At 35.2% G+C, this 20,963-nt stretch overlaps 1 protein-coding gene across 6 annotated transcripts in view; it reads right to left on the reverse strand.

Moving 5' to 3' along the window:
- RBBP8 (RB binding protein 8, endonuclease) overlaps positions 1-20,963 on the reverse strand; it is a 42,326-nt gene that overhangs the window by 10,225 nt on the left and 11,138 nt on the right. For all 6 annotated transcript variants that reach the window (XM_054816818.1, XM_054816821.1, XM_054816820.1 and 3 more), the window contains 13 exons: positions 17,760-17,802; positions 13,140-13,235; positions 11,066-11,178; positions 9,258-9,333; positions 8,369-8,538; positions 6,839-6,940; positions 5,971-6,068; positions 5,190-5,317; positions 3,356-4,241; positions 3,143-3,269; positions 1,982-2,079; positions 1,071-1,185; positions 1-171 (listed from right to left, as the gene is read on the reverse strand). In XM_054816818.1, the coding sequence (XP_054672793.1) occupies positions 1-171; positions 1,071-1,185; positions 1,982-2,079; positions 3,143-3,269; positions 3,356-4,241; positions 5,190-5,317; positions 5,971-6,068; positions 6,839-6,940; positions 8,369-8,538; positions 9,258-9,333; positions 11,066-11,178; positions 13,140-13,235; positions 17,760-17,802 (2,223 nt within the window). The remainder of the gene's footprint in view (positions 172-1,070; positions 1,186-1,981; positions 2,080-3,142; positions 3,270-3,355; positions 4,242-5,189; positions 5,318-5,970; positions 6,069-6,838; positions 6,941-8,368; positions 8,539-9,257; positions 9,334-11,065; positions 11,179-13,139; positions 13,236-17,759; positions 17,803-20,963) is intronic.

Genomic DNA, 20,963 nt, shown 5'->3' on the forward strand with positions numbered 1-20,963 from the left:
TCTTTAGTTTCTTGCTTGCTGCTGTTACTCCCTTATCCTGCTCTTCATCATGAAGAGTTTCTTTTTCATCACATGCAGGAGGACTATCTTCTGGCAGGCAGGATTCATACTCTTCATGGGTTGTCCGATCAAACATTTCTGTTAAGGTATCATTCATTTTTTTTTCTCCTCCTATTAGGAAAACCATAATGAACATCCAAATCAGTCTCTCAACAACTTAAGTCAAGAAAGTGTATTTGACCGAATGTGTATCAAAACAACCAACATTTACTTCCTGCTTCAGTACTGTTTAACTCAACACCAGCAATACATTTATTCTTTCTGCAACTTCTCTGTCAATCTTTTAAATGTGGACAATGCTCATCTCTTTTTCATAAAGATACCTTGATTCAATTTGTAAAATTTGATTAATTACTAAATCACTTTGATATACCTTTAACCTTAGTACTGGATACATTAAATTTTTGTTCTTGTAATTATGGAGTTATTCAAGCAGAAGGAAATACTTTCTGCTGGTAGGAGATAAACTACGGAAATGTGGTCAAGTTGCAACAGCTTAAAGAAACAAAACACACCGTTAAAAGTCACTGCCCTGCAGCCATGATTCACCACATACCATAAATTAAATGGGATATAAACACATTTGGACTTATTTTAAGTATCCTAGTTTTATTTATATGCCATTAAAAACGAAATTAGTCTTCCCATAGAAAGTTTGATATGATTACACAGCGCACTTTCAAAGCTGTTTTAAGAGTGATTGTTGCATCTGAGATCAGAACTATTACATGGTTAAGTATTTAACTCTAAGCACTGTAAAAGCATAGCTACTGGCTCTTATCTCAGCACAAATCCTACCATTTTCTTAATCTAAGTTTAAAAATGCTCAACAAACACCACTGATTCTATTAGGAAAAAGACTAATCTTTGTAACCTACAAAAATACATCAGTGCTGTTTTACTGCAAACCATTTTCTACTACTTATTCATACAGAGGAAAAACATGCCCTTCACTCTTTCCTCCTCAAAACAAACACACAGATGACCAAAAAAAAAAAAAAAAATCTTACTTGGACTGCTTTCCTGGTTTTGCTCTTGATTTTTCATTTTTAATAGCACGCTATCACTAACATATGTATAATCCATATCAACAACTTCTCCTTCAACTCTTGACTGAGAACCACCCTAAAAAAAAAAAGCAAATATGACAATTGCACTCAGAAGCAACTGGTGTAGTAAGTGCCATTGCTGTGTATCTGAAACACTTCCACAACAGTTACTGACTTTTTTTGGACACTTTCTGTGATGTTTTTTTCTGCAGTAGTTTCTGCACAATAAAGACATAAAATCTAGGTAAGTGAATAACATGTTTTGAAATTCAAATGAAGCATTTATCTGGTGGATTACATTACTTGATGGCCAAGAAATGCCTGAGAAGTTTTTATGTTAAATTCTACAAAGATAAAAAGTAACAATGAAACATACAGAAATTAAAAACTGGTCAGATTAAACATTTTAAGATAGCCTTTAAGTGAGAGAAAACAAATAGTCTTTAGAAGAATTCTCAGAAATCCTAATAACCAACCTGCACTCAACTCAAAGAGAGATAATAGTCATTATCTGTACATTTTCTATTACTTAACATAAAGAGATATCACAGTGAACATTTTCACAGGAAAAAAATGAGAATTTTTTTTTGTCTTAAAAGAAACCCCAAACCACCTTCAAACACATCAGGTTCATACTGAGTAAACACCTAGCTGAGTTTATCAAATACAACTAGATAGTGGAGATGGTTTAGGATATCTGTAGTGTACTACACATAAACAAACATTTTAGAAGTGCAAACAATTATCAAATGAGCTGAATTTAGATTTTTGTTAAAAAGTGGTTTTGGTCTGCCCAGAATCAAGTTCATGACACTACTTTTGTAGGCTTTTTTCAATATCATAGAACATGCAGACATGTTACACAAGTTTACCTTTGTATCAATCACAGTAACATCCATTTTGTACTGTGAAAGGTCAGCTCCTGGGTCTATGCTCCACTGGAGGTTTTCTAAAGGTTTATCTTTCAGGTCTGGATGCAGAGAATACGAGAAAAATGGCAAATAATCAGAATCCAATTCTGCCAACAACATTCTAAATTTAAGTCAGTTTTCCTTTTATTAATTCATCTTTGTGTTTTTCTTAAACAATAAACATGCTCATTTGGTGTAAATCCTATTTTCTCTGAAGAGTTAGAAATTTAGATCTTTAAGTTTTTTGTCATATTCAGGGAACACACCACTCCTTTGTGTTTGCATGAGGTATGTAATACATACAATACTCTTGCAGGTAAAATCTCTGTACCATGTAAATCAAGTAGTATTAATACCAGATAGAAGATATTAGATCAATAATAATACAAAAGTCAGGTCTTAGAATGCAAAAGAGTAGAAAAGTGTCTGGCCACTGTTCCTGGCTCTTGATTTACCTGTGAAGTAGAGGTTTAGATTCCAAGCTACATGGCCATACCAACTGCTGACAGGTTTTTTTTAAATTCACAATACAAGTACTTCTAAGGAAAGTATGCAGCATAACAGCTCAGCTAAGGAGTACTGAAGCAATTCTACAATCCCAGTTAAAAAAACAAGTTTGCAGACTGGGACCACTTAACAGGAAAGAAGATACAACTTCTAGGAAGAGTATTTGGTAGCATCTGTTCATTATCATTAAAATTTCTTTAACAGATGAATTGTAGAATCATGCAAAATATTAACAAAATGGCTTATCCTTACACTTAAGTACAGTTTTCAAGCATTTGATATAGATAAACTGAAATTTCCTGAGATTTTATTTCAGCATTTGTTATTCACATGCTGCAGTAAACAATAATACTAAATAAATGAGAAAGAACAAAATTCCTAGCCTGTTGAGTTTACAACTGAATGCCAATGATATATTTATTATGGCAAGGAAGACATAGATTGAAAATGTGGGGGGTGATCTTGAGAAGTCCTGACTAGAATGAGACTAAGTTAGAAGCCGAACAGAGAAAGTGATTAAAGTGGGAGAAAAGAAGATATGAAAAAAATCAATTCAACCATAGCACAGGCTGGAGGGACAGGGGGGCAATAAAAGGAAAATTTTCATCAAGTTACCTGGCTCATTTTGCAGTGATTTATTTTTTGACAGTCTACAAGGGTTTGGTTGAAGTACAGATGCTGGTTCAGACTCTCCATGTCCTGTCCTTGTTTTCTTTCTATTTGGTACATGGCCACTGGCAACCTAACAACATATTGCAATTTTACTATTTCCCCAAACTTAAATATAATATTTCAAAGGAGAAGAAAAAAAAAGTCAGGAAAGCATACCTGCATACCATCAAAAAGTTTCTCTGTGTCTGGAGAACATGGTGGTGGTGCAATTTTGAAGGGAGGAACTTCTTCTTTCATTTGGATCTGGTTTTTCTTATCTGGGAATGTTTTTCCCAGCATTGCCTCTTGTACATGGGATTCCTCTTGTAACTCTCTGCCAAACAAACAGTTCTCATTGTTGGCATTTTGAATGGACGATGAACCTTCGGGAATGGGCTTCCCTAGCTGTGAAAAAATGTCACGCAGAGTCACCTGTTTCAGTCTATTTTTACAGGTCTCCTCACCTCCTTGTTTTTTCTCTTGACAACGAGCTCCAGAGAAGCGATCAGACAGATCCAAGGGCTTATCAACTGTATGTTCCCCATTAATGTGCTGAACATCTGATTGAAAGGGCATAGAATTCTCTTTGTTGAAGGATGTTTTTTCACAGCTAATTGCACGCTCATCTTCAGCTTTCTTTCTCTTAGCACACCTGCTTTCTAGCTGCCTCTGGTGCATGAGAAGGAAATCGCTCTTGATCACCTCATTTTTAGTTGCACAAGTGTTTCCAACACAGGTTACAGCCTCATTAGTATTCTTTTTCACAACCATTTGCCTATTGATAGAGGCCTGGCTGATAACTGAGTTGATTTCAGTTCCAAGATTCAGTGGTGCAACAAAAGCAACATCTTCAGATTTTGGTCTACTTTTATGAGATCTGGAACTGGAAGGATTGTTGAAGAGGTTGGTTTTGAGATTAGGCTTCAATCCTGAATCTAAAATACAAGAGGCATAACTTGTACTTGAGTTGTTCTTCACACTGCTAGAAGCTCCAAAAACAGGAGAGGCTACCTGAGAATCCCAGTCAGCATGTGGTGGAGTGTTCTGAGATGGATCTGAAAGACTGAATACAATGAGAGATGAGGTATTTTTCTGGAGTACACAGGGGACTGGGAGGAGAGAAAGGGCTATACAAAAATTTAAAGTAGATCACTGATAGGATCTTATAAGCTGTCAGAGCTGCTAGTAATAACTGAAAACAGAAGGAAAAAGAACAGGGAAACTTTTGGTCGAGGAGTTAAGTACTGTTGCACCTAGAGCCATAAATGGCAAACGAAACACAGACCTTATCCTTCATTTTAGTATGGTGTAAAATTCTGTTCCACATTCAGCTGAGAACCAAGGACAGAATTAAACCTACCTAGAAAACTCTTCCACCAAAGGACTCCCTACCTTTCAATGCAGTGAAATGGATGAAAGTGAGAATGGTTGTGATAGCAGTCTATCTAGGTTCTTGTATAGATCTTATAACCATGATAACAGATTTTCAGAGCTTCTGCAAGTGAAGGAAAGCATGCAAGCTTCTTTCAGGTACTCTGGTTTTCACTTGTCATCAACAAAACATACATTTAAGGTGACAAATAGGGGCAAAAAAAATTCTGTTTAGACCACAACATCCCGAGGGGAGTGGGAAGGGCAACAGTCAACTTGCGTGACATCTGGTCAGCAGAAAGGTTTTATGATCATTTTCCTACCCCAGCTCCAGATCCCTTACCCCCAGGTTTACGGGCCTCAGAAGATACCTCACAATATCAAGAAGTCAGTGAGGGAGGGACTGCGTACACAGAAAGCCCAAATCAGAAGTTTGCAAATGAAGTAAAAGTCCACAGTTTTGCATTCTATCAGTTCCTTTGCTTCTCATGCTATTTACTTGAAAGAAGCCCCTATAATATGAAAATATTTATTTCCACGTCTGTGCCTTTAAAACAAACTGCTGTAAGGTTTTAAATTCTACTAAAACCAGAACTTCATATAAGCCTGTTTAAAATATTATAACTAAGTGGAAACACACCCTAAATTGTTGCCATCATTTCTTGATTCAGAAGCTGGATGTTTTCTTGAGTCTTCAGACTGCATGCTCTCTGGGGCCTGGCTCATAACAGCATTAGTGTGGGGAGGACTCAGAACACTGTGGGACTCCTTGCAAGTGGTGAAGGAAAAAAAAGAAATTAAGTGTGAGAAGCTATTAGAATTAAAAATCAGAAATATGCTATGTTTGCACATAAAGACTCTGAAGACCCATTCAAATTGAACCATTCAAAACTGAAAATTAATAAAAGTTACAAAAGAGATGAAATTTTGACCAACAACTTTAAAGAAATCTTAGGGAAATTAAAAAATTTCATCATTCAAATGCACACACACGCAAAAAAAAGTCCGCATACTATCATTTTCACTGTAGTTACCAAGCAAAGACATCAAATAATGTCACCTGAGTCACCAAACAGTCTCATCACCAAATAATCTTTTTTTAGTGTCTTAGACTTGATTATTGCACAAAGGGAGTTTGGCAGACCCAGGGATTTAGTCCACTGTTTTAGTCAAACATGAAAGTTGTATGCACAGCAGGAACCGCCCCCCTGCCCTCCTCCCCAATCCCCGGACAGGTCAGCACAGTTATATGTCTTCTTGCTAGAGCAATTCTGTAATGAGCAAGCAAAAGCAAATCAAAATGAGCTTATTGGAACTCAGAATACTTTTGCAGAATTTTAATGCAAAAGAGAAAAATACTGGTTTTGAAAACAACTGGCACAAAAAGCTCATTATGTAAGAAATCTGGGAATCCTACTTACAGATTCCTCTTGAACAGCAAGTCCAATTGTTTCTGCCACGACTGCAGCCAAGTTAAAAGATGGCTTTGGAACAGGATAGCCTCCCATCCTTGGTTTATCTTTATGAGTAGAAAAGCATGTAGAACAGTGATAATGTATATTTATAGTAAAAATGTTTGCAATGCCTATTTCCTAGGTGAGACTTATTATTCTTCCTGTGTTTTTATTAGGAAACCGAATAGATGAGTTTCCCTTCTTTTAGTAGTTTAACATTACTCATTATTAAACTGGGGCAAGGTAATATGATGGGAAAGTACAAGAACTACAGCCACCACAAACCTGACCTGCACAAATAATTCCAAAACACTGATTCCTGCAGTCATTTATAGTTAAATGCTTCACAGAAAAAAAATGAGGAACACAAAATTCTTGTCAAAGAACTGTTTATGGAGAAGGACTTAAGACTTAAAGACTTGTACCAATTCACAATTGCAAAAAAGGGAATAATTAACAGAAGCACTTCTAAATGTTGCATATTCATGTCAGACACAAGTGCAATTCTCAGAATGTTTTATCTCCTGTACAGTTGGAAAAATCAGACTTAAGGCAATTGGGTAAGTCACCTAAAATATAAGATATCTGCAGTAAGGAGAAGCTCAGTGCAGCTCTTATTTCTTGACTCTAAGCCCTGATGCTATGCCACTAGATCTAGTGGCATACAGAAAGGTATTACAAGATAGGCATTTCAGCAGCAATTCTGTGATTAAACATAACATCTTTTCTCTGGCTCCTGTGTTTAAAGAGATGAACCCTCAGCTGTTGATGAACCCTCAGTTTTAGAACATTTTATTTTGAGTGGAATTAGAACTAAATCTATTAATACACTTACTTGGTACAGGGGACAGTTGCGGATCACAGGTATCTGCCACTAGTATCTCTTCTCCGTGGTGACTGTTCACTTGTGTGGAATACAGCGGAATTCTTCCAAACTCTAGAAGATGTGGAAACATGTTCACACAGTGAAATTAGGTATCATGTTGTGATAATTTTGTGTAGATACAGACAATTATCCCAATCTTAAAAGCACTGAATGTGAATATTGATATGTCAGTAGATCCAGTAACCTACGCACATCTGATTATTTTTATTTTATTCTGAAGTATCACTACGACAAATTAGTCACAAATATTTCATATTAATCCTTTTGCTCACAAATATGAGCCTAGCCAGTTAACCGTAAAACAATACTGACACATAATTACATCATGTTCTATACTAACCACATAAAAAGTATATATTCAATCTATATTTGACCTGTTAATATGGCAACAAAACTATTAAAGTAAACCACCCACCCAGGGGAATAATTTTCTGCATCAGCTAAGGTAATGAAAATGTGAAAAACTTGAGATTTTAATGACGACCAATTTCATGCCATGTAGTCCCTTCTATCTGGACACCAACAGCTTTTTATAGCCCTTACCTGTGATAGGTATTTACACCATTTCCTACATATTTAACTTTAATTTAGTGCCAACTTTTTATTCAGAAAATGGAAAGAAGTAGGTATGTTTAGAAAGGAAAACCTATTCACAGTGTTAAAATTGCATAGGCAAAAGAAAGGGCACGGATAACCAACCCACCCTCTTCACCCCACAGTTGTGCTATTTTTATTATTGAAAAGAAGCTTTTAGTCAAGATTTATACTTAGATGTATTCATATCATTTTAAATACTTTTTTTTTATTCCATGAGATATATTAACACTTCAAGAACACCTGGATTGTTTATCATATTTCCTGTGTATCATTAAATACAAGCCCAAAGTCCCTTATTTCACAAAAAAATTCTTACAGTTAAAATACATTAGAGCTATTTCTATGACATTAGAGTGAAGTTTAGAAATTAAATGTGCACAATACTTCTGAACTTAGACACAAAACAAATGCCAACAGTGTATCAGTACCAGAAAAAGATCACATAGCTGCTAGAATTAGATATTTACCAGTTTCAGTAATATTTAATTGCAGAAAAACTGCTGAATGTGGCAAAACATTTATTTCACTCTCCACTAGGTGGTGACGTAGATGTACGCACGAGTCAAACCCTAGCAGATTTTTTAGTTTGTAGTTACAGAATAGATATGGGTTGGAAAACAGTTATATTTGCATGTGTATGTGGATGAAGAAAAGTAGGAGGCAGAGATAAGCTCTGAGCATATCGCTGATATAACAGTTACTGCTAAAGACATTTTTCCCCTGACTCATGTATTATAGCATAAATGGAAAAAAGCCAAACCAAGAAAACCACGACTTTTTTTTTTTTTCACCCTTTGCAATCAAAATTATACACCATCTTTTTCTTTAGCCTTTAAAAATATATTTTAAAATTAATTAAAAATGAAAATACAATACTCTTACCACCATTGCTTTCTGCAAGTTCCAAATCTGGGTGTGTATGTTCTGTGTATCGGATATGCCTATTCTCTTTTTTTCTTCTCATACGATTAACCATAGAAAACGAAGAAGTCAGAACTGGAGAATCTGGAATGACACCATCTTCTAATTCCACTGCTTGTTGCTTTTGCTCCCTGGAGACCAAATTAGATGGTCAAATAAAACCCCAAGTCAGCAGGATGAAGAGCTTTAATTTCAGCAAGCAGATAGGCAAAACCGAAATAAGTTTCAGATGATGTCAGACCACAGCTATACAAGAAAGGAATACTACCTCTGCCTTGCATACTGCACCATATCTGCATATTAACCACAACATTATATGGCATGTTCTTGCTATCATATCAGATTACAATTTGACAATCAATTTGTAGTTCATTATTTTTATGGTTTTCTTTCAAAATTTACAAAATTATCTGAAGTTTATTTTAAAAATTTATGGCAAGATCCTGGGTCTTTTTGACTAGCTGAGAAACTACTTTTCTAAGGTCTTAACCTAGCAGGAAAGAATTGGTAAAGAGTCCACAGAGGCATAAAAGAATGAGATATTAGGCTTTGCTATGCACTGTGACCAGAATAATCTTGAACAGTCTTGAAGTCAATCAGAATTTCTACAACAAATTTATCTGTCTTTCAGTTTAAAAAAAGAAAGATGCACACAGTTTAAAAAAAAAATTCTACACAATACAAAGTTGCTAGTTTTATGTTGTTATAGTGGCTGTAGACTATCTTTTCACAATCTATTAAAAAAGAGGAAACTCAAGTTTTAAAGACTTAAAAGCTGATATTTATATTCCCAAACATCACTACCGAGGAATTTGCAGGGGAGATAATACCCAAAACCCTCAAAACTTACTCCAACTCCTTCTGTAATTGCTGGAACTGTTCAGTTATCTTTTTATTTTCATCCTGTAAGTTGTTTTTTTCATTCACTGCAATTTACAGAAAAAAAGAAAGGAGGGGAAAAAAAAAAAAATCAATGCACACGTTAACATCATATCATACCTAATTTTGTAATGTCCTTTAAGGAAACAGAACCAATTCTAAAACGTAGGGCATAGAGGGTGTATGGTATTACCAAAATGAATTTTCAAGCTAGTCATTAAAAAGGTCGTAAAACGATGTGTTAGAAAAGGCAAAGGTGTCACAATTACTGGATCATAATATTAGTTCCACACAATCATGAACTACTTTTGTTTATGTACGTACAAGTGAGACTGTGTGGTAAAGATGAATGAATTGCTCACTCAGCTCCATGGACAAAATTGCTTCCTTAGGTTGAAGACAGCTTATGAAGTATAAAGTAATTAGAATTTGGTTTTAGCCACTGAAGTGACCAGCTAATTGGAGAGAATGGGAAAAAACCCCTGATTTCTTAAAAATCAGTTAAATATTTTGTCAGAATTTTTTTTATTTACTTTTCTTAATTTCCAATTCATTCTGCCTGGACTTCACACAAGCTTACTGCATCACCTTCAGCCTTTTTTCCACGCCGTTTCAAACCAACATAGTGATAGCTCCCAACTTTTCTGTTCACTTTCCTTTTTATTTTCTTGTTGTATATTTTACCTCTGGATTATTCTTGACTGACCTTTTTTGCTGGTTGCAGGAAATACATAAATTGTCATATAGATGTCAGCCCAAACCCACGAAAGACTACTGTTCTGTCAGATAGCGTTCAAGAAGATTTGTAGCTAATAGGTCTCACCTTGATTTTTACGGTTCAGAGATTTATTTAAAGATTGGTTGTCCCATGTTGTTAATCATTAAACTCAAGAATTCAGAATATTTTTACATAAATATCCAATATTAAAAGTCCTTGAAAAATGTATGTATTTTATATAGTAATATTAGATTCTGTAGTAATAACTTAAGCACTGAAAAGCTACTTTTTGTATCTGGCATTTACCATATTTTAAATCTCACTGAATGTCTGCTTGTTCTTGATCAAGCCGGACAACTAAATGACACAAAATAATTAATTAATGGTACAGACACCATTAACATTTTAAAATCCTGTCCTGTATTTTTTTAGCACTTTTTACAACTAATCTTTCCAAACGCTCTTTATGAAGACATTTGTTGTGTCCTGCCTTCATGTCACCCAGAAGAGTTTCTTTTTTCCTGTCCCATATATACAACTTCCTGATTTCCAAATGAGCTGCCTACAAACTGCCTGGCATGCAGCGATTCTTTTATGGCTTTAGAGGGTTATGTGAAAGTTATGGGTTACTGCAGTTAAACTCCAAGACGATGGTCTTGGCACAAGCTGGACCCAGGGAACTTCTGTTTGAACTTGCTACTTTGTGATCACCAGTTACTTCTGAAGTCAGAGTTTCCTTAGGAAAACTGGTAATCAGTCATTCTGTTTTAGCTGTAGGAATAAACAGAAGCAGCCACATTTTATCTACAGTAGCTACTTTATACCCTAAGATTTTCCACATCAGTTCACTTTCAGTATCAGCACTTGGATCTAAGAAGATGGGTCACGTGACTAGTAATTGGTATGTTACGTATTTTCAGACTGTAGAATTAAGTATCCCCCTGACAGAATTTGGACTTAGTAAACACAGCATATATAAATTATATCAAGTTACAGGAATTCACAAGGAACTAGTTTACAAAATAGTAAGTTTTGTCTTCAGACTCATGGATAAAACTCACTAAGCTCAGTGATAAGTTTAAGATTCTGCTGCCGGATATTTTCAAACTCCTGCTGCTTCTTTCTCATATGTTCTTCAGTTACAGCACAGCGATCACATAATCCCGCTCTTAATCTACAATAAAATTAAGAGAAAAAAAGTCTCTCTGTTAAGAAAATCCTGCCATCCATAAAGCAGATATCCACACTTAACTGGCCTTTTGAACAATGAAAACCAGAAAATTTCTGTCAACTATACAGAACACCACTAAGTACTGTGGTTTTATATGTTGATATGGCAATATTTTGAGATTTCTCAACAACCTAATACTACCTGTATTAACATTTGCATAAACGACTGTAGGTACTGGATACTTCTAAAGCAACATGCATTATTTTAAGAAAGTGAAGCATGCTACACCTTGCCACCGAAAGCCTTTGTGAGGTGTCCTAAGAGTACTGTCAGATATAAATTACCATTCATTACAAGTAAAGTTCATTCAAGCAAATACAAATAAGCAAATAATTTTAGTAAATATAATTACTACTTCACCTAAGAAGGCTACATCACTGTCATTAAGAAAAAAAAAAAGGACAAATAGTAACTTCACTCTGTAACAAATACCAAGTAAATGTAAGATCCTCTCTTTTTATCTAGACCTCAATACTTGGAAGTGGATCCAAAAGTCCATGTGAGGCATTGCCTCCACTGCTTCTAATGGTTCAGATCAGCTGTTTAAAGAAATAACAGCTATCAGAACCTATCAGAAAGGACTTGTTATGATCACTCCATCTTACTTGACACATTCATTCATGCAATGAAATGTGTGTTCACTTTACAGGTGATAACTGAAGTGTAGTTATTTCTGGTACACAACAAAAAGCTAATAGTATTACCAAAGTGAAAACCACACTCTATTTTGCCTGCTAAATAAGACACCAATTGGTTAAGAGTTCTGCATTGCTGTCACTAACACATGGAGTATTAAAAAAAAAAACAAACAAACCACCTAAGTTTCCAATTCCATGGTTGAATATTGGAAGCAAAAGCCATCTTGGTTTATGGGGTTTTAATATTGTGGAATTATGGGAAGAGTAAAATACGGAAATGTCTCTTCATACCAGCTTATCTGACTGTGTAATAAACACAGCATTATCATCTCCTTGTATTAAACCATTTTAAGTACTCTTTTTGTGCTCTGCACTGTGAGTACTTCATCTGCTAAGGAATTAGAAAAGTCCATCCACACTGTAAATGTCTCTACCTATGTGGTGTGAAAGTTATTACCTGCATGGTTACAAGTTTATTCCTAATGCCTTTCACAGAGAAAGGGAGTTGAAAGCCAAATTTGAGTATCATAGCTCCAAAATTTGAGGTAACACATGAAAGTAGGAAAATAATTTACTATGTAATGATCTCCTGTTCTCAGAAAGCTTTTGAGAGCCTATTAACTGCAAATTTAACATATAGTTTCCAAAACAGGTGTCATTTTTAAAAGTTGAAAAAATGCACTGTAATTTCATGTCTATTGGTTTTGTTTTGCTATGCCAGATTAAACAGGAACAAATAAGGAAAAGGCAAAATGGGTCAAAAGGTGATCAGAATATCGAAGTTCAAAAGAAGGCAAAAAGACAGAACCTGTGATTAAATTTAGATAAAACAGACAACTGGTAAAAAAGACCTCCCCCAAATCTGAAAGATTTCCTAATGAGTTATATCATGACTTTCAAAGTATGTTATATAGTTTGCCCTTGGGTTTTGTTCTTGTACTACATCTCCATTGATGTTAAACTTACCCCCACAAAAATGGATGGAATAGAGTGTGCTTTAAAATGCCTGTCTGTCTCCCAAGCTGATCTATTTAACTTCTATTTATCTTAACTGAACTAAGCAAGCTAAGCACTTTGAAAATAACAAAAATTCAATTCAGTCAGAATAATCTAAAGTCTCCACTTTTCTTTAAAACACATTATTTAGATCATATTAGACAAGGACTGGTTTACCAAAAAAAACCCCAAACCAAAACTTGCAAAGAATCCAGAGCTACTCTGTAAAAGCAAAACAGAACAAACCCAAAAGCTAAAAGACTACTTCACCTGTCTTCTAAAACCTTGATAGTGTCATGAAGTGCTTTTTGCTGTTCTCTGAGCTGTTGGTTCTTGGTATAAAACTCTTCAAGCCTCTCGGCATCCCTAAAATCAAGTAGAAAAAAAAGTTAGTTCTAGCTTTAAATTACAGCTATTACTTTTTCAATAAAGAATTCTCTCTGGCTTGTTTCTTTCATATTCCTGGGAAATGTGATTATCATCAGCACGAATATTAAGTTGAGGAGAAATGAAGCAAGTGTTTCTGATGAATGGTAATTTAGAAATGTCCGAGTTAAGAAAGGAGCAGCTAGTTTCTAACTCATATTACAGTTGAGCTTCTGTTGAGAAATCTGATTTTTACTCAGGACAAAAATTAGAGTTGATGATAGTCAAGGCATAAAAGCTAATAGTATTCAAGCAACAATTTCAAGGAATATAAGCTCAAGCACTTCTCTTATTTTACTGTGCTGCTGAGCTGTTGGGAAGCTAATAGGGGGCTTTCCCAATCAGGTCACTTTGGTCTTGTCTTAGCAGTAAGTGAATCTTGCAGTGTGGAAAACCACGTTAGGTTTGTAAAGCTCTGACAAGCCTTTAGATCCATTAGTTTTAGTTCCTCAAGAAGAAATTCGCAGAGTCTACAGAACATAGATTCCCATAATACAAATATGGGGAAGAGAAGTCTCTTCCCAAAAACCTCAGAAACAGAAGATCTTGGAGAAAATACCTTCTCTAAAAGCCAGGGCTATTTAATTAACAAAGAGCATTTCCTCCTCAAAAGAGCTAAGGAAAAGCAGGACTATTAACTTCCAGATTTTAGCTCCCCTTCACTTCTATTATCAGATCACAAGACGACTTCTAGATGCAAACAAGGTATGAAAAACAAGCCCATGGTTTTTTTCTACAAGGAAATAAACTTTCAGTAAAAGCTAAGCAGGTGAACCTATGTAACATGACAATGACTAACTTCTGAGAATTCCTTCCCAGCTCTTCTTTTTACCGTGGAATTCTTTGTATATTCCATGAAAGCGAGTGTTTCTTTTCAGTGTGCCTGAGATGGATTATTTGAGGACGCCATGAAAGTGGCTCACAAAAAGCTGCTAAGCACACATACACTAGGAAATGAAAACATATTTACCAACTTGTTGATACAATTCTTTTGCACATACTTTTAAATCAACACTATCCCTTTAAGGTACATTAGTCAAACACATTTTCATATTGCTGGTATGAGTAATGCAAGAAATTAACAATCATAGGTCACAAAGTGAATGGGACAGCTAGAAGCTTCTGCAGTGTACAATCACAGACATACTAATTATGAAATTTAAGAACAGATATTTTATTTTTCTGTACTACCACCTAGACCAATATTGTCCTTTCTAGTTGCATATACAACATATAAAACAGTTACATGCAAACAGCATGAGGGACCATTTAAGATTTGTACTTTCACTTGGGGAGAACAAAATGTTAAAGTTCTGTTACCTCAGTTCATTAACCAAGTACAGTCAGTCTATGGCAAAATTTGAAGTCTGACAATTTTTCTGATGTTTATGGCATTAAAAAAAAATCTCATTGTTCAGTTTATGCAACTTAGAGAAGACCTAAAGTATCAAATTTTAAAACATTTTCTCAAGCTACCTTTAAGTCATTCTATGGCATTGAGTTATTTGCTAAAAATACTCCATGTCTTCCACCTAAACCCTGTAAAATGTCACATTAAGATAGTAAAATGATAGAAGGAACTAGGCTGCTTGCCTTTTTTTTTTTTTAAAGAATTCCAGTGTACCTGATAAACATGCCAGACATTTTTGGCTATGAAGGCATTCTGCATAATGAACGGTCTCTGACCCAGCATTTACAAGTCATTAGCTCCAATTCTGAAGTGGGATACAAAATAAGGCGCTCATTGTCAGCTGATTACCAAGTTTGAAATACTAAACCTCAGGTATTCAGACGCACCAAGGAGAACAAGACCTCCTATGTAAGAGTATTGTATCTACAATGTGGTAATTGTAGAAAGATTCCAACAAACAATTATTAAACCATTTGTTATGCGTTCTGTCACATCACTGACAATATTCATCATCTAGAGAATTAACTGATCAATTTAAGATTTTCAGAACGTGGAAGTAACTCATGATATGCCAGATTAAGTTGACAATAACAGCAAGAGATATTTCATGTTTAATCTAAAAGGATGAAATTAAGTACTTCATTTATGAATTATACATAAGAAATAACAACATGTTAAACTGATTTTTTCCAGGAAAGTAGGTGTAGCCTTTAAGTATAAAACATAGCATCAAATATTTGTTAACTCAGAGTCAGCTAATAACCTAATATAATTTCATCTACTAACAAATATATTCCTTGTGATACTGCAATATCAATCTTAATGTTCAGAAAGCATATCTTTAAAATGTAAAGATGCATATACTGTTTGGACTTTATTGAAAGATGTGACAACATTCCATGATACATCCTGAACTCAAAATCTTGATAAAGCTCATATGAATTCATATTTCCAACTGAGTAAAAATTCACCAACACACCAAATAAGGAACTGGAATCCATTGCCACTTTTTTAATAATTTGTGAATTCTTATGCACAATTAAGCAACAGCTGCAAAGAGTATGCCCTGTGTTCTACTACTGTTGGAGATTGAGCAAGAAGCCATATAAAAGCTGACAAATCTTGACCCTGAGGAGCAGGTGCATATATGGGGGAACAGGGAGTTAGCCACACAGGCACTCTTGGGATTGTAAAACCTGCTGTAGGTTTGGTGAATTCCTTGGTAAATGCACAGAATGCTGATGGTACCAGAATAAGGTGGATGCTGTCGTGGAAGTGATTAATTAATCTTTCCTTTTGTGATCCTGTCCTGAACTGTTCCTTCAGCTGCCACTGCTATCTTCTACCAGCTTCTCTGCAGCCTTTAGTCCTCACAAAGTGCGAAGAAAACACTTGCACCTGCTCAGGAACACAATAAAGTGCTACTGTGGTTTATCAAATGCCAGCAGGATGGGCGATATTTAACTGAAATAAGCAAAGCACAAGCTCAGAGGAAGTTTGAGCACCATGATAAACAAAACTGGAAAAGATATATAGGGAAGGGAGCAACACAGGCATTACACAACTGAAGGCAGTTTCTTCCAAATGCCCAGTGAAAAGAAACAAGAACAATTTTTCTGGAAGTGAGACAGTTATAATTACAGAAGAACAATTATAATAAAAGTAGACAGCACGTTAAGTATGGACTGTAGTAAAATCTAATTATACTAGAAAAGCCAGTATCATTTTAAGATGCATTTACATACTTCATGTTAGAGGAAAAGGGAAAGATGGATTCCACTAGAGGGAATTTACTCCCAAGGAAAGACACCTGTGTTTCCCTCTCAACCAGAAATATAAGCACATCGGGGAGTTTTGAAAATAACTATCAAAAATGCTAGAGAGTTGCTTGAGTCACTATTGTACAAAAAAAGCACGTGATGACCTAATTTTTCTAGACTAAGGGAATTTCCTGCTTACACAACTTGAAAAATGTAACTAAAAAAGAAACAATGAAAAAACCTAATAGGAATTAATGAGGAAGAAAACTGACTAGGTGATGATAGAAATGTTAATTCAGAAAAAGCACAAACTATGCTTGAGAGCACTGCTGCTACACTTTAAAAGTAAGATTGTATATTTTTGACTTCAGATGGTAACGCTGGAAATGCAAATATGGAGTATTTTTGCTAATTTTAAGAAGAGTTTAATTTCTTTAACATATCTCATATCATTATATTGTTTTCCAAAGTAGAAAAAGATCAAGTAATTTATTTGTATTCCTCCTACACAGCACTTTATAAAGTGCAACTCACAATACAGGTCATATGTAATATTAACACAGTATTAATATAATTAAACCTGAAGTCAAAATTTGAATAAAGAATCACATTAGCATATCTCTTATAATTTAATTAAATATGGCTTTAGCCAGCAGAAGGAAAATAAAAGTTGATTTAATGCTGTAAATACATATTGTGATTCTTCTGTACATGTAAATCTTGTAATTCAGATTTTTTCCCCAAATTGCTTCTAATGAACAGAACTAAAAATTAGTAGCAAATAATGATTGCAAAAGAAGTTACATATGTCTTATAATTTAAGACTTCTGTGAAAATTAGCAAGGTTATTACCAGAATCTTTACTGAATGACTGAAAGCCGAGTTAAGGTGTAACATCTGATACTAAAGGCCAACATGTAGCAAAAAAAATTAAATTCTAAAAAAAGTTGGCTTTTTGGTTTGTCACTTCTCTTTTACAGATAGAACCTTAATTTTAAAATATCTCCCTAATTATCTTTTGTATTAGGGACGTCAACATCTTAGTAGGCATCCTAGAAATACTATGGATAAGAAAACCTTACCAGTCATTTGTTCAAGGCAGGCAAACCTAGTGTTCAGGTTACACACCCTATATCTTTAGATGACTTCAGTCAAATTATTAAAGCAAGGAGAGTTTTGTACATGTCTGAAGGAAGAATCCATGAAACCTCAATTGATCTTGCAAGAATTACAGCTTGTTAGTGGTACTCAGACTCTCCTTTAATAAATTAGATCATTAGGATGAGTACTTACAAGCATCTTTCCTTTTTCAGCTTAGATATTTTCAGCTGTAAGCCTGAAAAGTGGAAAGAAGAAAATACATGTTATAGAAATCTGATTCAACAAAATGACTGAAAAAATAAACTAACTCTCCTTCTGCCAATGACATTTGCAAAAGAGAGAAAAAAATGTCACTAATTTAGAGAGAAAATGGTTCATTTTGGACTTCTTAAGTATGTTCTACATGATCTTCGAAACAAATATAGCTGTTATGATCCCTAGGAAATAGGGACTTCTTAAACAAACATGCAGATTCCCACCTAAACAGGTATAAAAACACCTTTGTAAAAAAACCCACATGACTACCAAGCACTGCCAATATATTTTCATTGACTATTCCTACATAAGCAGCATAAAATATATTCTGCGTACACATAAATGCATAATACTACACTTGAAATGTAGCATCCAACTACTGAAAAATGTATTACCATGTATACACATAAGGAAACATTAAAAATACATTATTTAAGGCTTTAAAGCACAAAAGGACAACATAATCTTTTGGAGGTATGCTACCAGACCCTCTTGGTCAAAGCTTCTTTGGAACCTCCTAAGGTACACTGAGGAATGATATTTCATCTGTGGCCCTTCTCCCACTAAGGCCCACACACTCCTAAATGTATGTTCAGCGTAGAAGTAAAAAGGTTTGCAAATAAAACTGATGTTCTGGGAAGAAGTGGCCAGATGATGGCCCAGGGGCTAGAGAGCAGTCCAGCCAATCTGCTTGCAAGGTTTTGGGTGTGCATGTATGTGCACAGGGACAGGAAGATAAAGGTGCTTTAAGTACAGCACACCTTAACAAGTGGGATGCAGTGCTATGGAAATTTATGTGATACTACCCGCACACACGCTGGCCATTCCTATTCTAAATAAATGGTTGGAAATAATCAGACCCCAATAGTATATTTTCTGAAATACAAATCCAATAGAAAATTTCCTAAGACATCAGAAAGTGATGTAACACAATTTTCCCTAATGCCATATTTCCTTCAAACTATGAAAAGTTGTGAGCAACTTCAAGTTGAACATAAGGTGTCTTGTGAGCTTTCTTTCAAAAGCATTTGTCATTTAGGGTAGTATGATAAATTTGTAAAACCAGAACACTTAAGAAAACTTCTGACAATTTTGAATTTAAACCAAAACACATACTCAATACTACATCTTACTATATAAAATGTAGGTTAAGGCAGCTAATAGACTTCTTTTTTTTGTCTGTCCTACCACACTCAAGCGAGAACAGCTCAAGGGGGAAAACTACTTGCTTGAGAAGCTTCACTGTCCAGGCCACTTACAATGTAACAGTCAGGCCAGCCAGAGCCTCAGTGAACCCCATGCCACATGCTACAAGATGCCAGTGAGACAATGAGGTAAAAATGCAGAGAGACTACTTAAAAAAAGAGTTCTTAAGAAATATAGCAAGATTTCTTTTATCTCTTAAGTGTTCAGCACCTGTGAGATGTTATGTTCTATCATGCAGATCAGCATAGAAAGAGGGTTTATTTTTTTAAGTAGTTGCTATTCATCAAGTCAATTAGGCATCTGGAATTAGAACCCCTATAAAGTGTGCTTTAATGCTGCTCCACGCCCATCAGAAGGAATGAAGCTGCACAACAATGCATCTCCTGTATGAACAGGTAGTCTGTTCAGCAAGTATTTAGGATTGTAACATTGGCAACCTGAGCCACAAATTGAAGAGGCAGTGTTCAAAAGGCCTAGTACTGTGCTACAGGTAACACTATCTCCCCTCTCACCTGAATTCAGGAGGAACCTAACTAGTTACTTAAAGGTTGCATTTTTTCTTAATTCAAATGACTCCAATGAGAAGGCAGGAAACCAGTTTGTTACATTTATCCAAGAGCGCTGAATTACTACAGCGGGTGTAATCTCTTCCTTTTACTTTTCCAGAGCCTTGGGAGGTTTTAAGCATACTCATTTAAAGAGCTTTGCTTTTTCAGATTTCCTTATTTAACACTCTGGTAAGCATACAAACTTTCATGAAACTACAGTATGTACATTCCCAATTCAGTTTTATCTTTCACACGATATTTCTATGAAAATTAGACAAGCTGCAGACTATATAAATCTACACTACCTAAAGCTCCTAAGTGCTTCAGTAAATGACACACTGTCTCCATTAAAGTGATGGAGACTTTCTTTAAGCTATAATTAGGCAGATTAAACAAACATACACCACTGTTTTATGAAACTTGCAACTTGATTAGACTACATACCTGTAACATTTCAATTAACGGCTACGACAATTTCTGTTCTGATGAGTTTTCAAATGCATTAAATCCACTTAAAATTGACAGTGGCTGGGAAGACTGCAGCATCTTTATTGCTGAAGTTTTCTCGGAACAGGTTGGACAAGCTTCCGTCAGCAGTGACACAGACATAATCCTACCTTAAGGGTATAAAGATGGACTAGATGACCTCCTAAGATCCCTTCCAGCCCTGATTTCTGTAATTATTTACTTTAGAGGAGCTTCCAGCCATTTCCTTTCCTACAGCAATCTATCAATGAGATTGCCTTCCTCGTAATTTTCTCTGCATCTGTGACTACAGTTTTTTCCCCTATTGGTATCTTCTGCTTTTCAGAGGTAAGGAGGAATTGGAAAAAAAAAAAAAAAAAAAAAAAAGCTATTTCTTGTACACAAAACTCTCCTCACATACATTTCTATGCTGAAATATGTTTCTTTTTAGTATAGAGCTTTAGACTTGAATTCATCCTCAGGAATCATGTTGGTAAGACCCACATGCAGCAAGTATAATTATTTTAAGCTAAATGCAAGTATTAACACCTGCAGAAATTAGTCACTTTATAAACAGCATTATTAAACTCTTTTCTAATTTGTGAGCACTATGCAAGTATCCCACACATTCTACAGGTAGGAAATAAAAGTAAATATAGTTTTAATGACCATTATTCTGAGTTGCTTAGCACTTCTGAATTCCATGAGAAGTCAACTGATGTTGACCATGCCCAACATCTTTGGGAACTGGGTTGTAGGAGTCCTACCCATTGTCACATAATAAATTTGAGAGAAAATGATAGCTATTTTGTTTGAAGAAGGCCAAAATTTGGAATTTTTTGCACATGATCAGTTTAAAAGAATAAGAAGCTGGGTTTGTTTAGCTAACATGGTGGAAAAATATACCCTTTACAATATAGTA

Source organism: Grus americana, chromosome 2, assembly GCF_028858705.1.
Source record: "Grus americana isolate bGruAme1 chromosome 2, bGruAme1.mat, whole genome shotgun sequence".
Taxonomy (NCBI): domain Eukaryota; kingdom Metazoa; phylum Chordata; class Aves; order Gruiformes; family Gruidae; genus Grus; species Grus americana.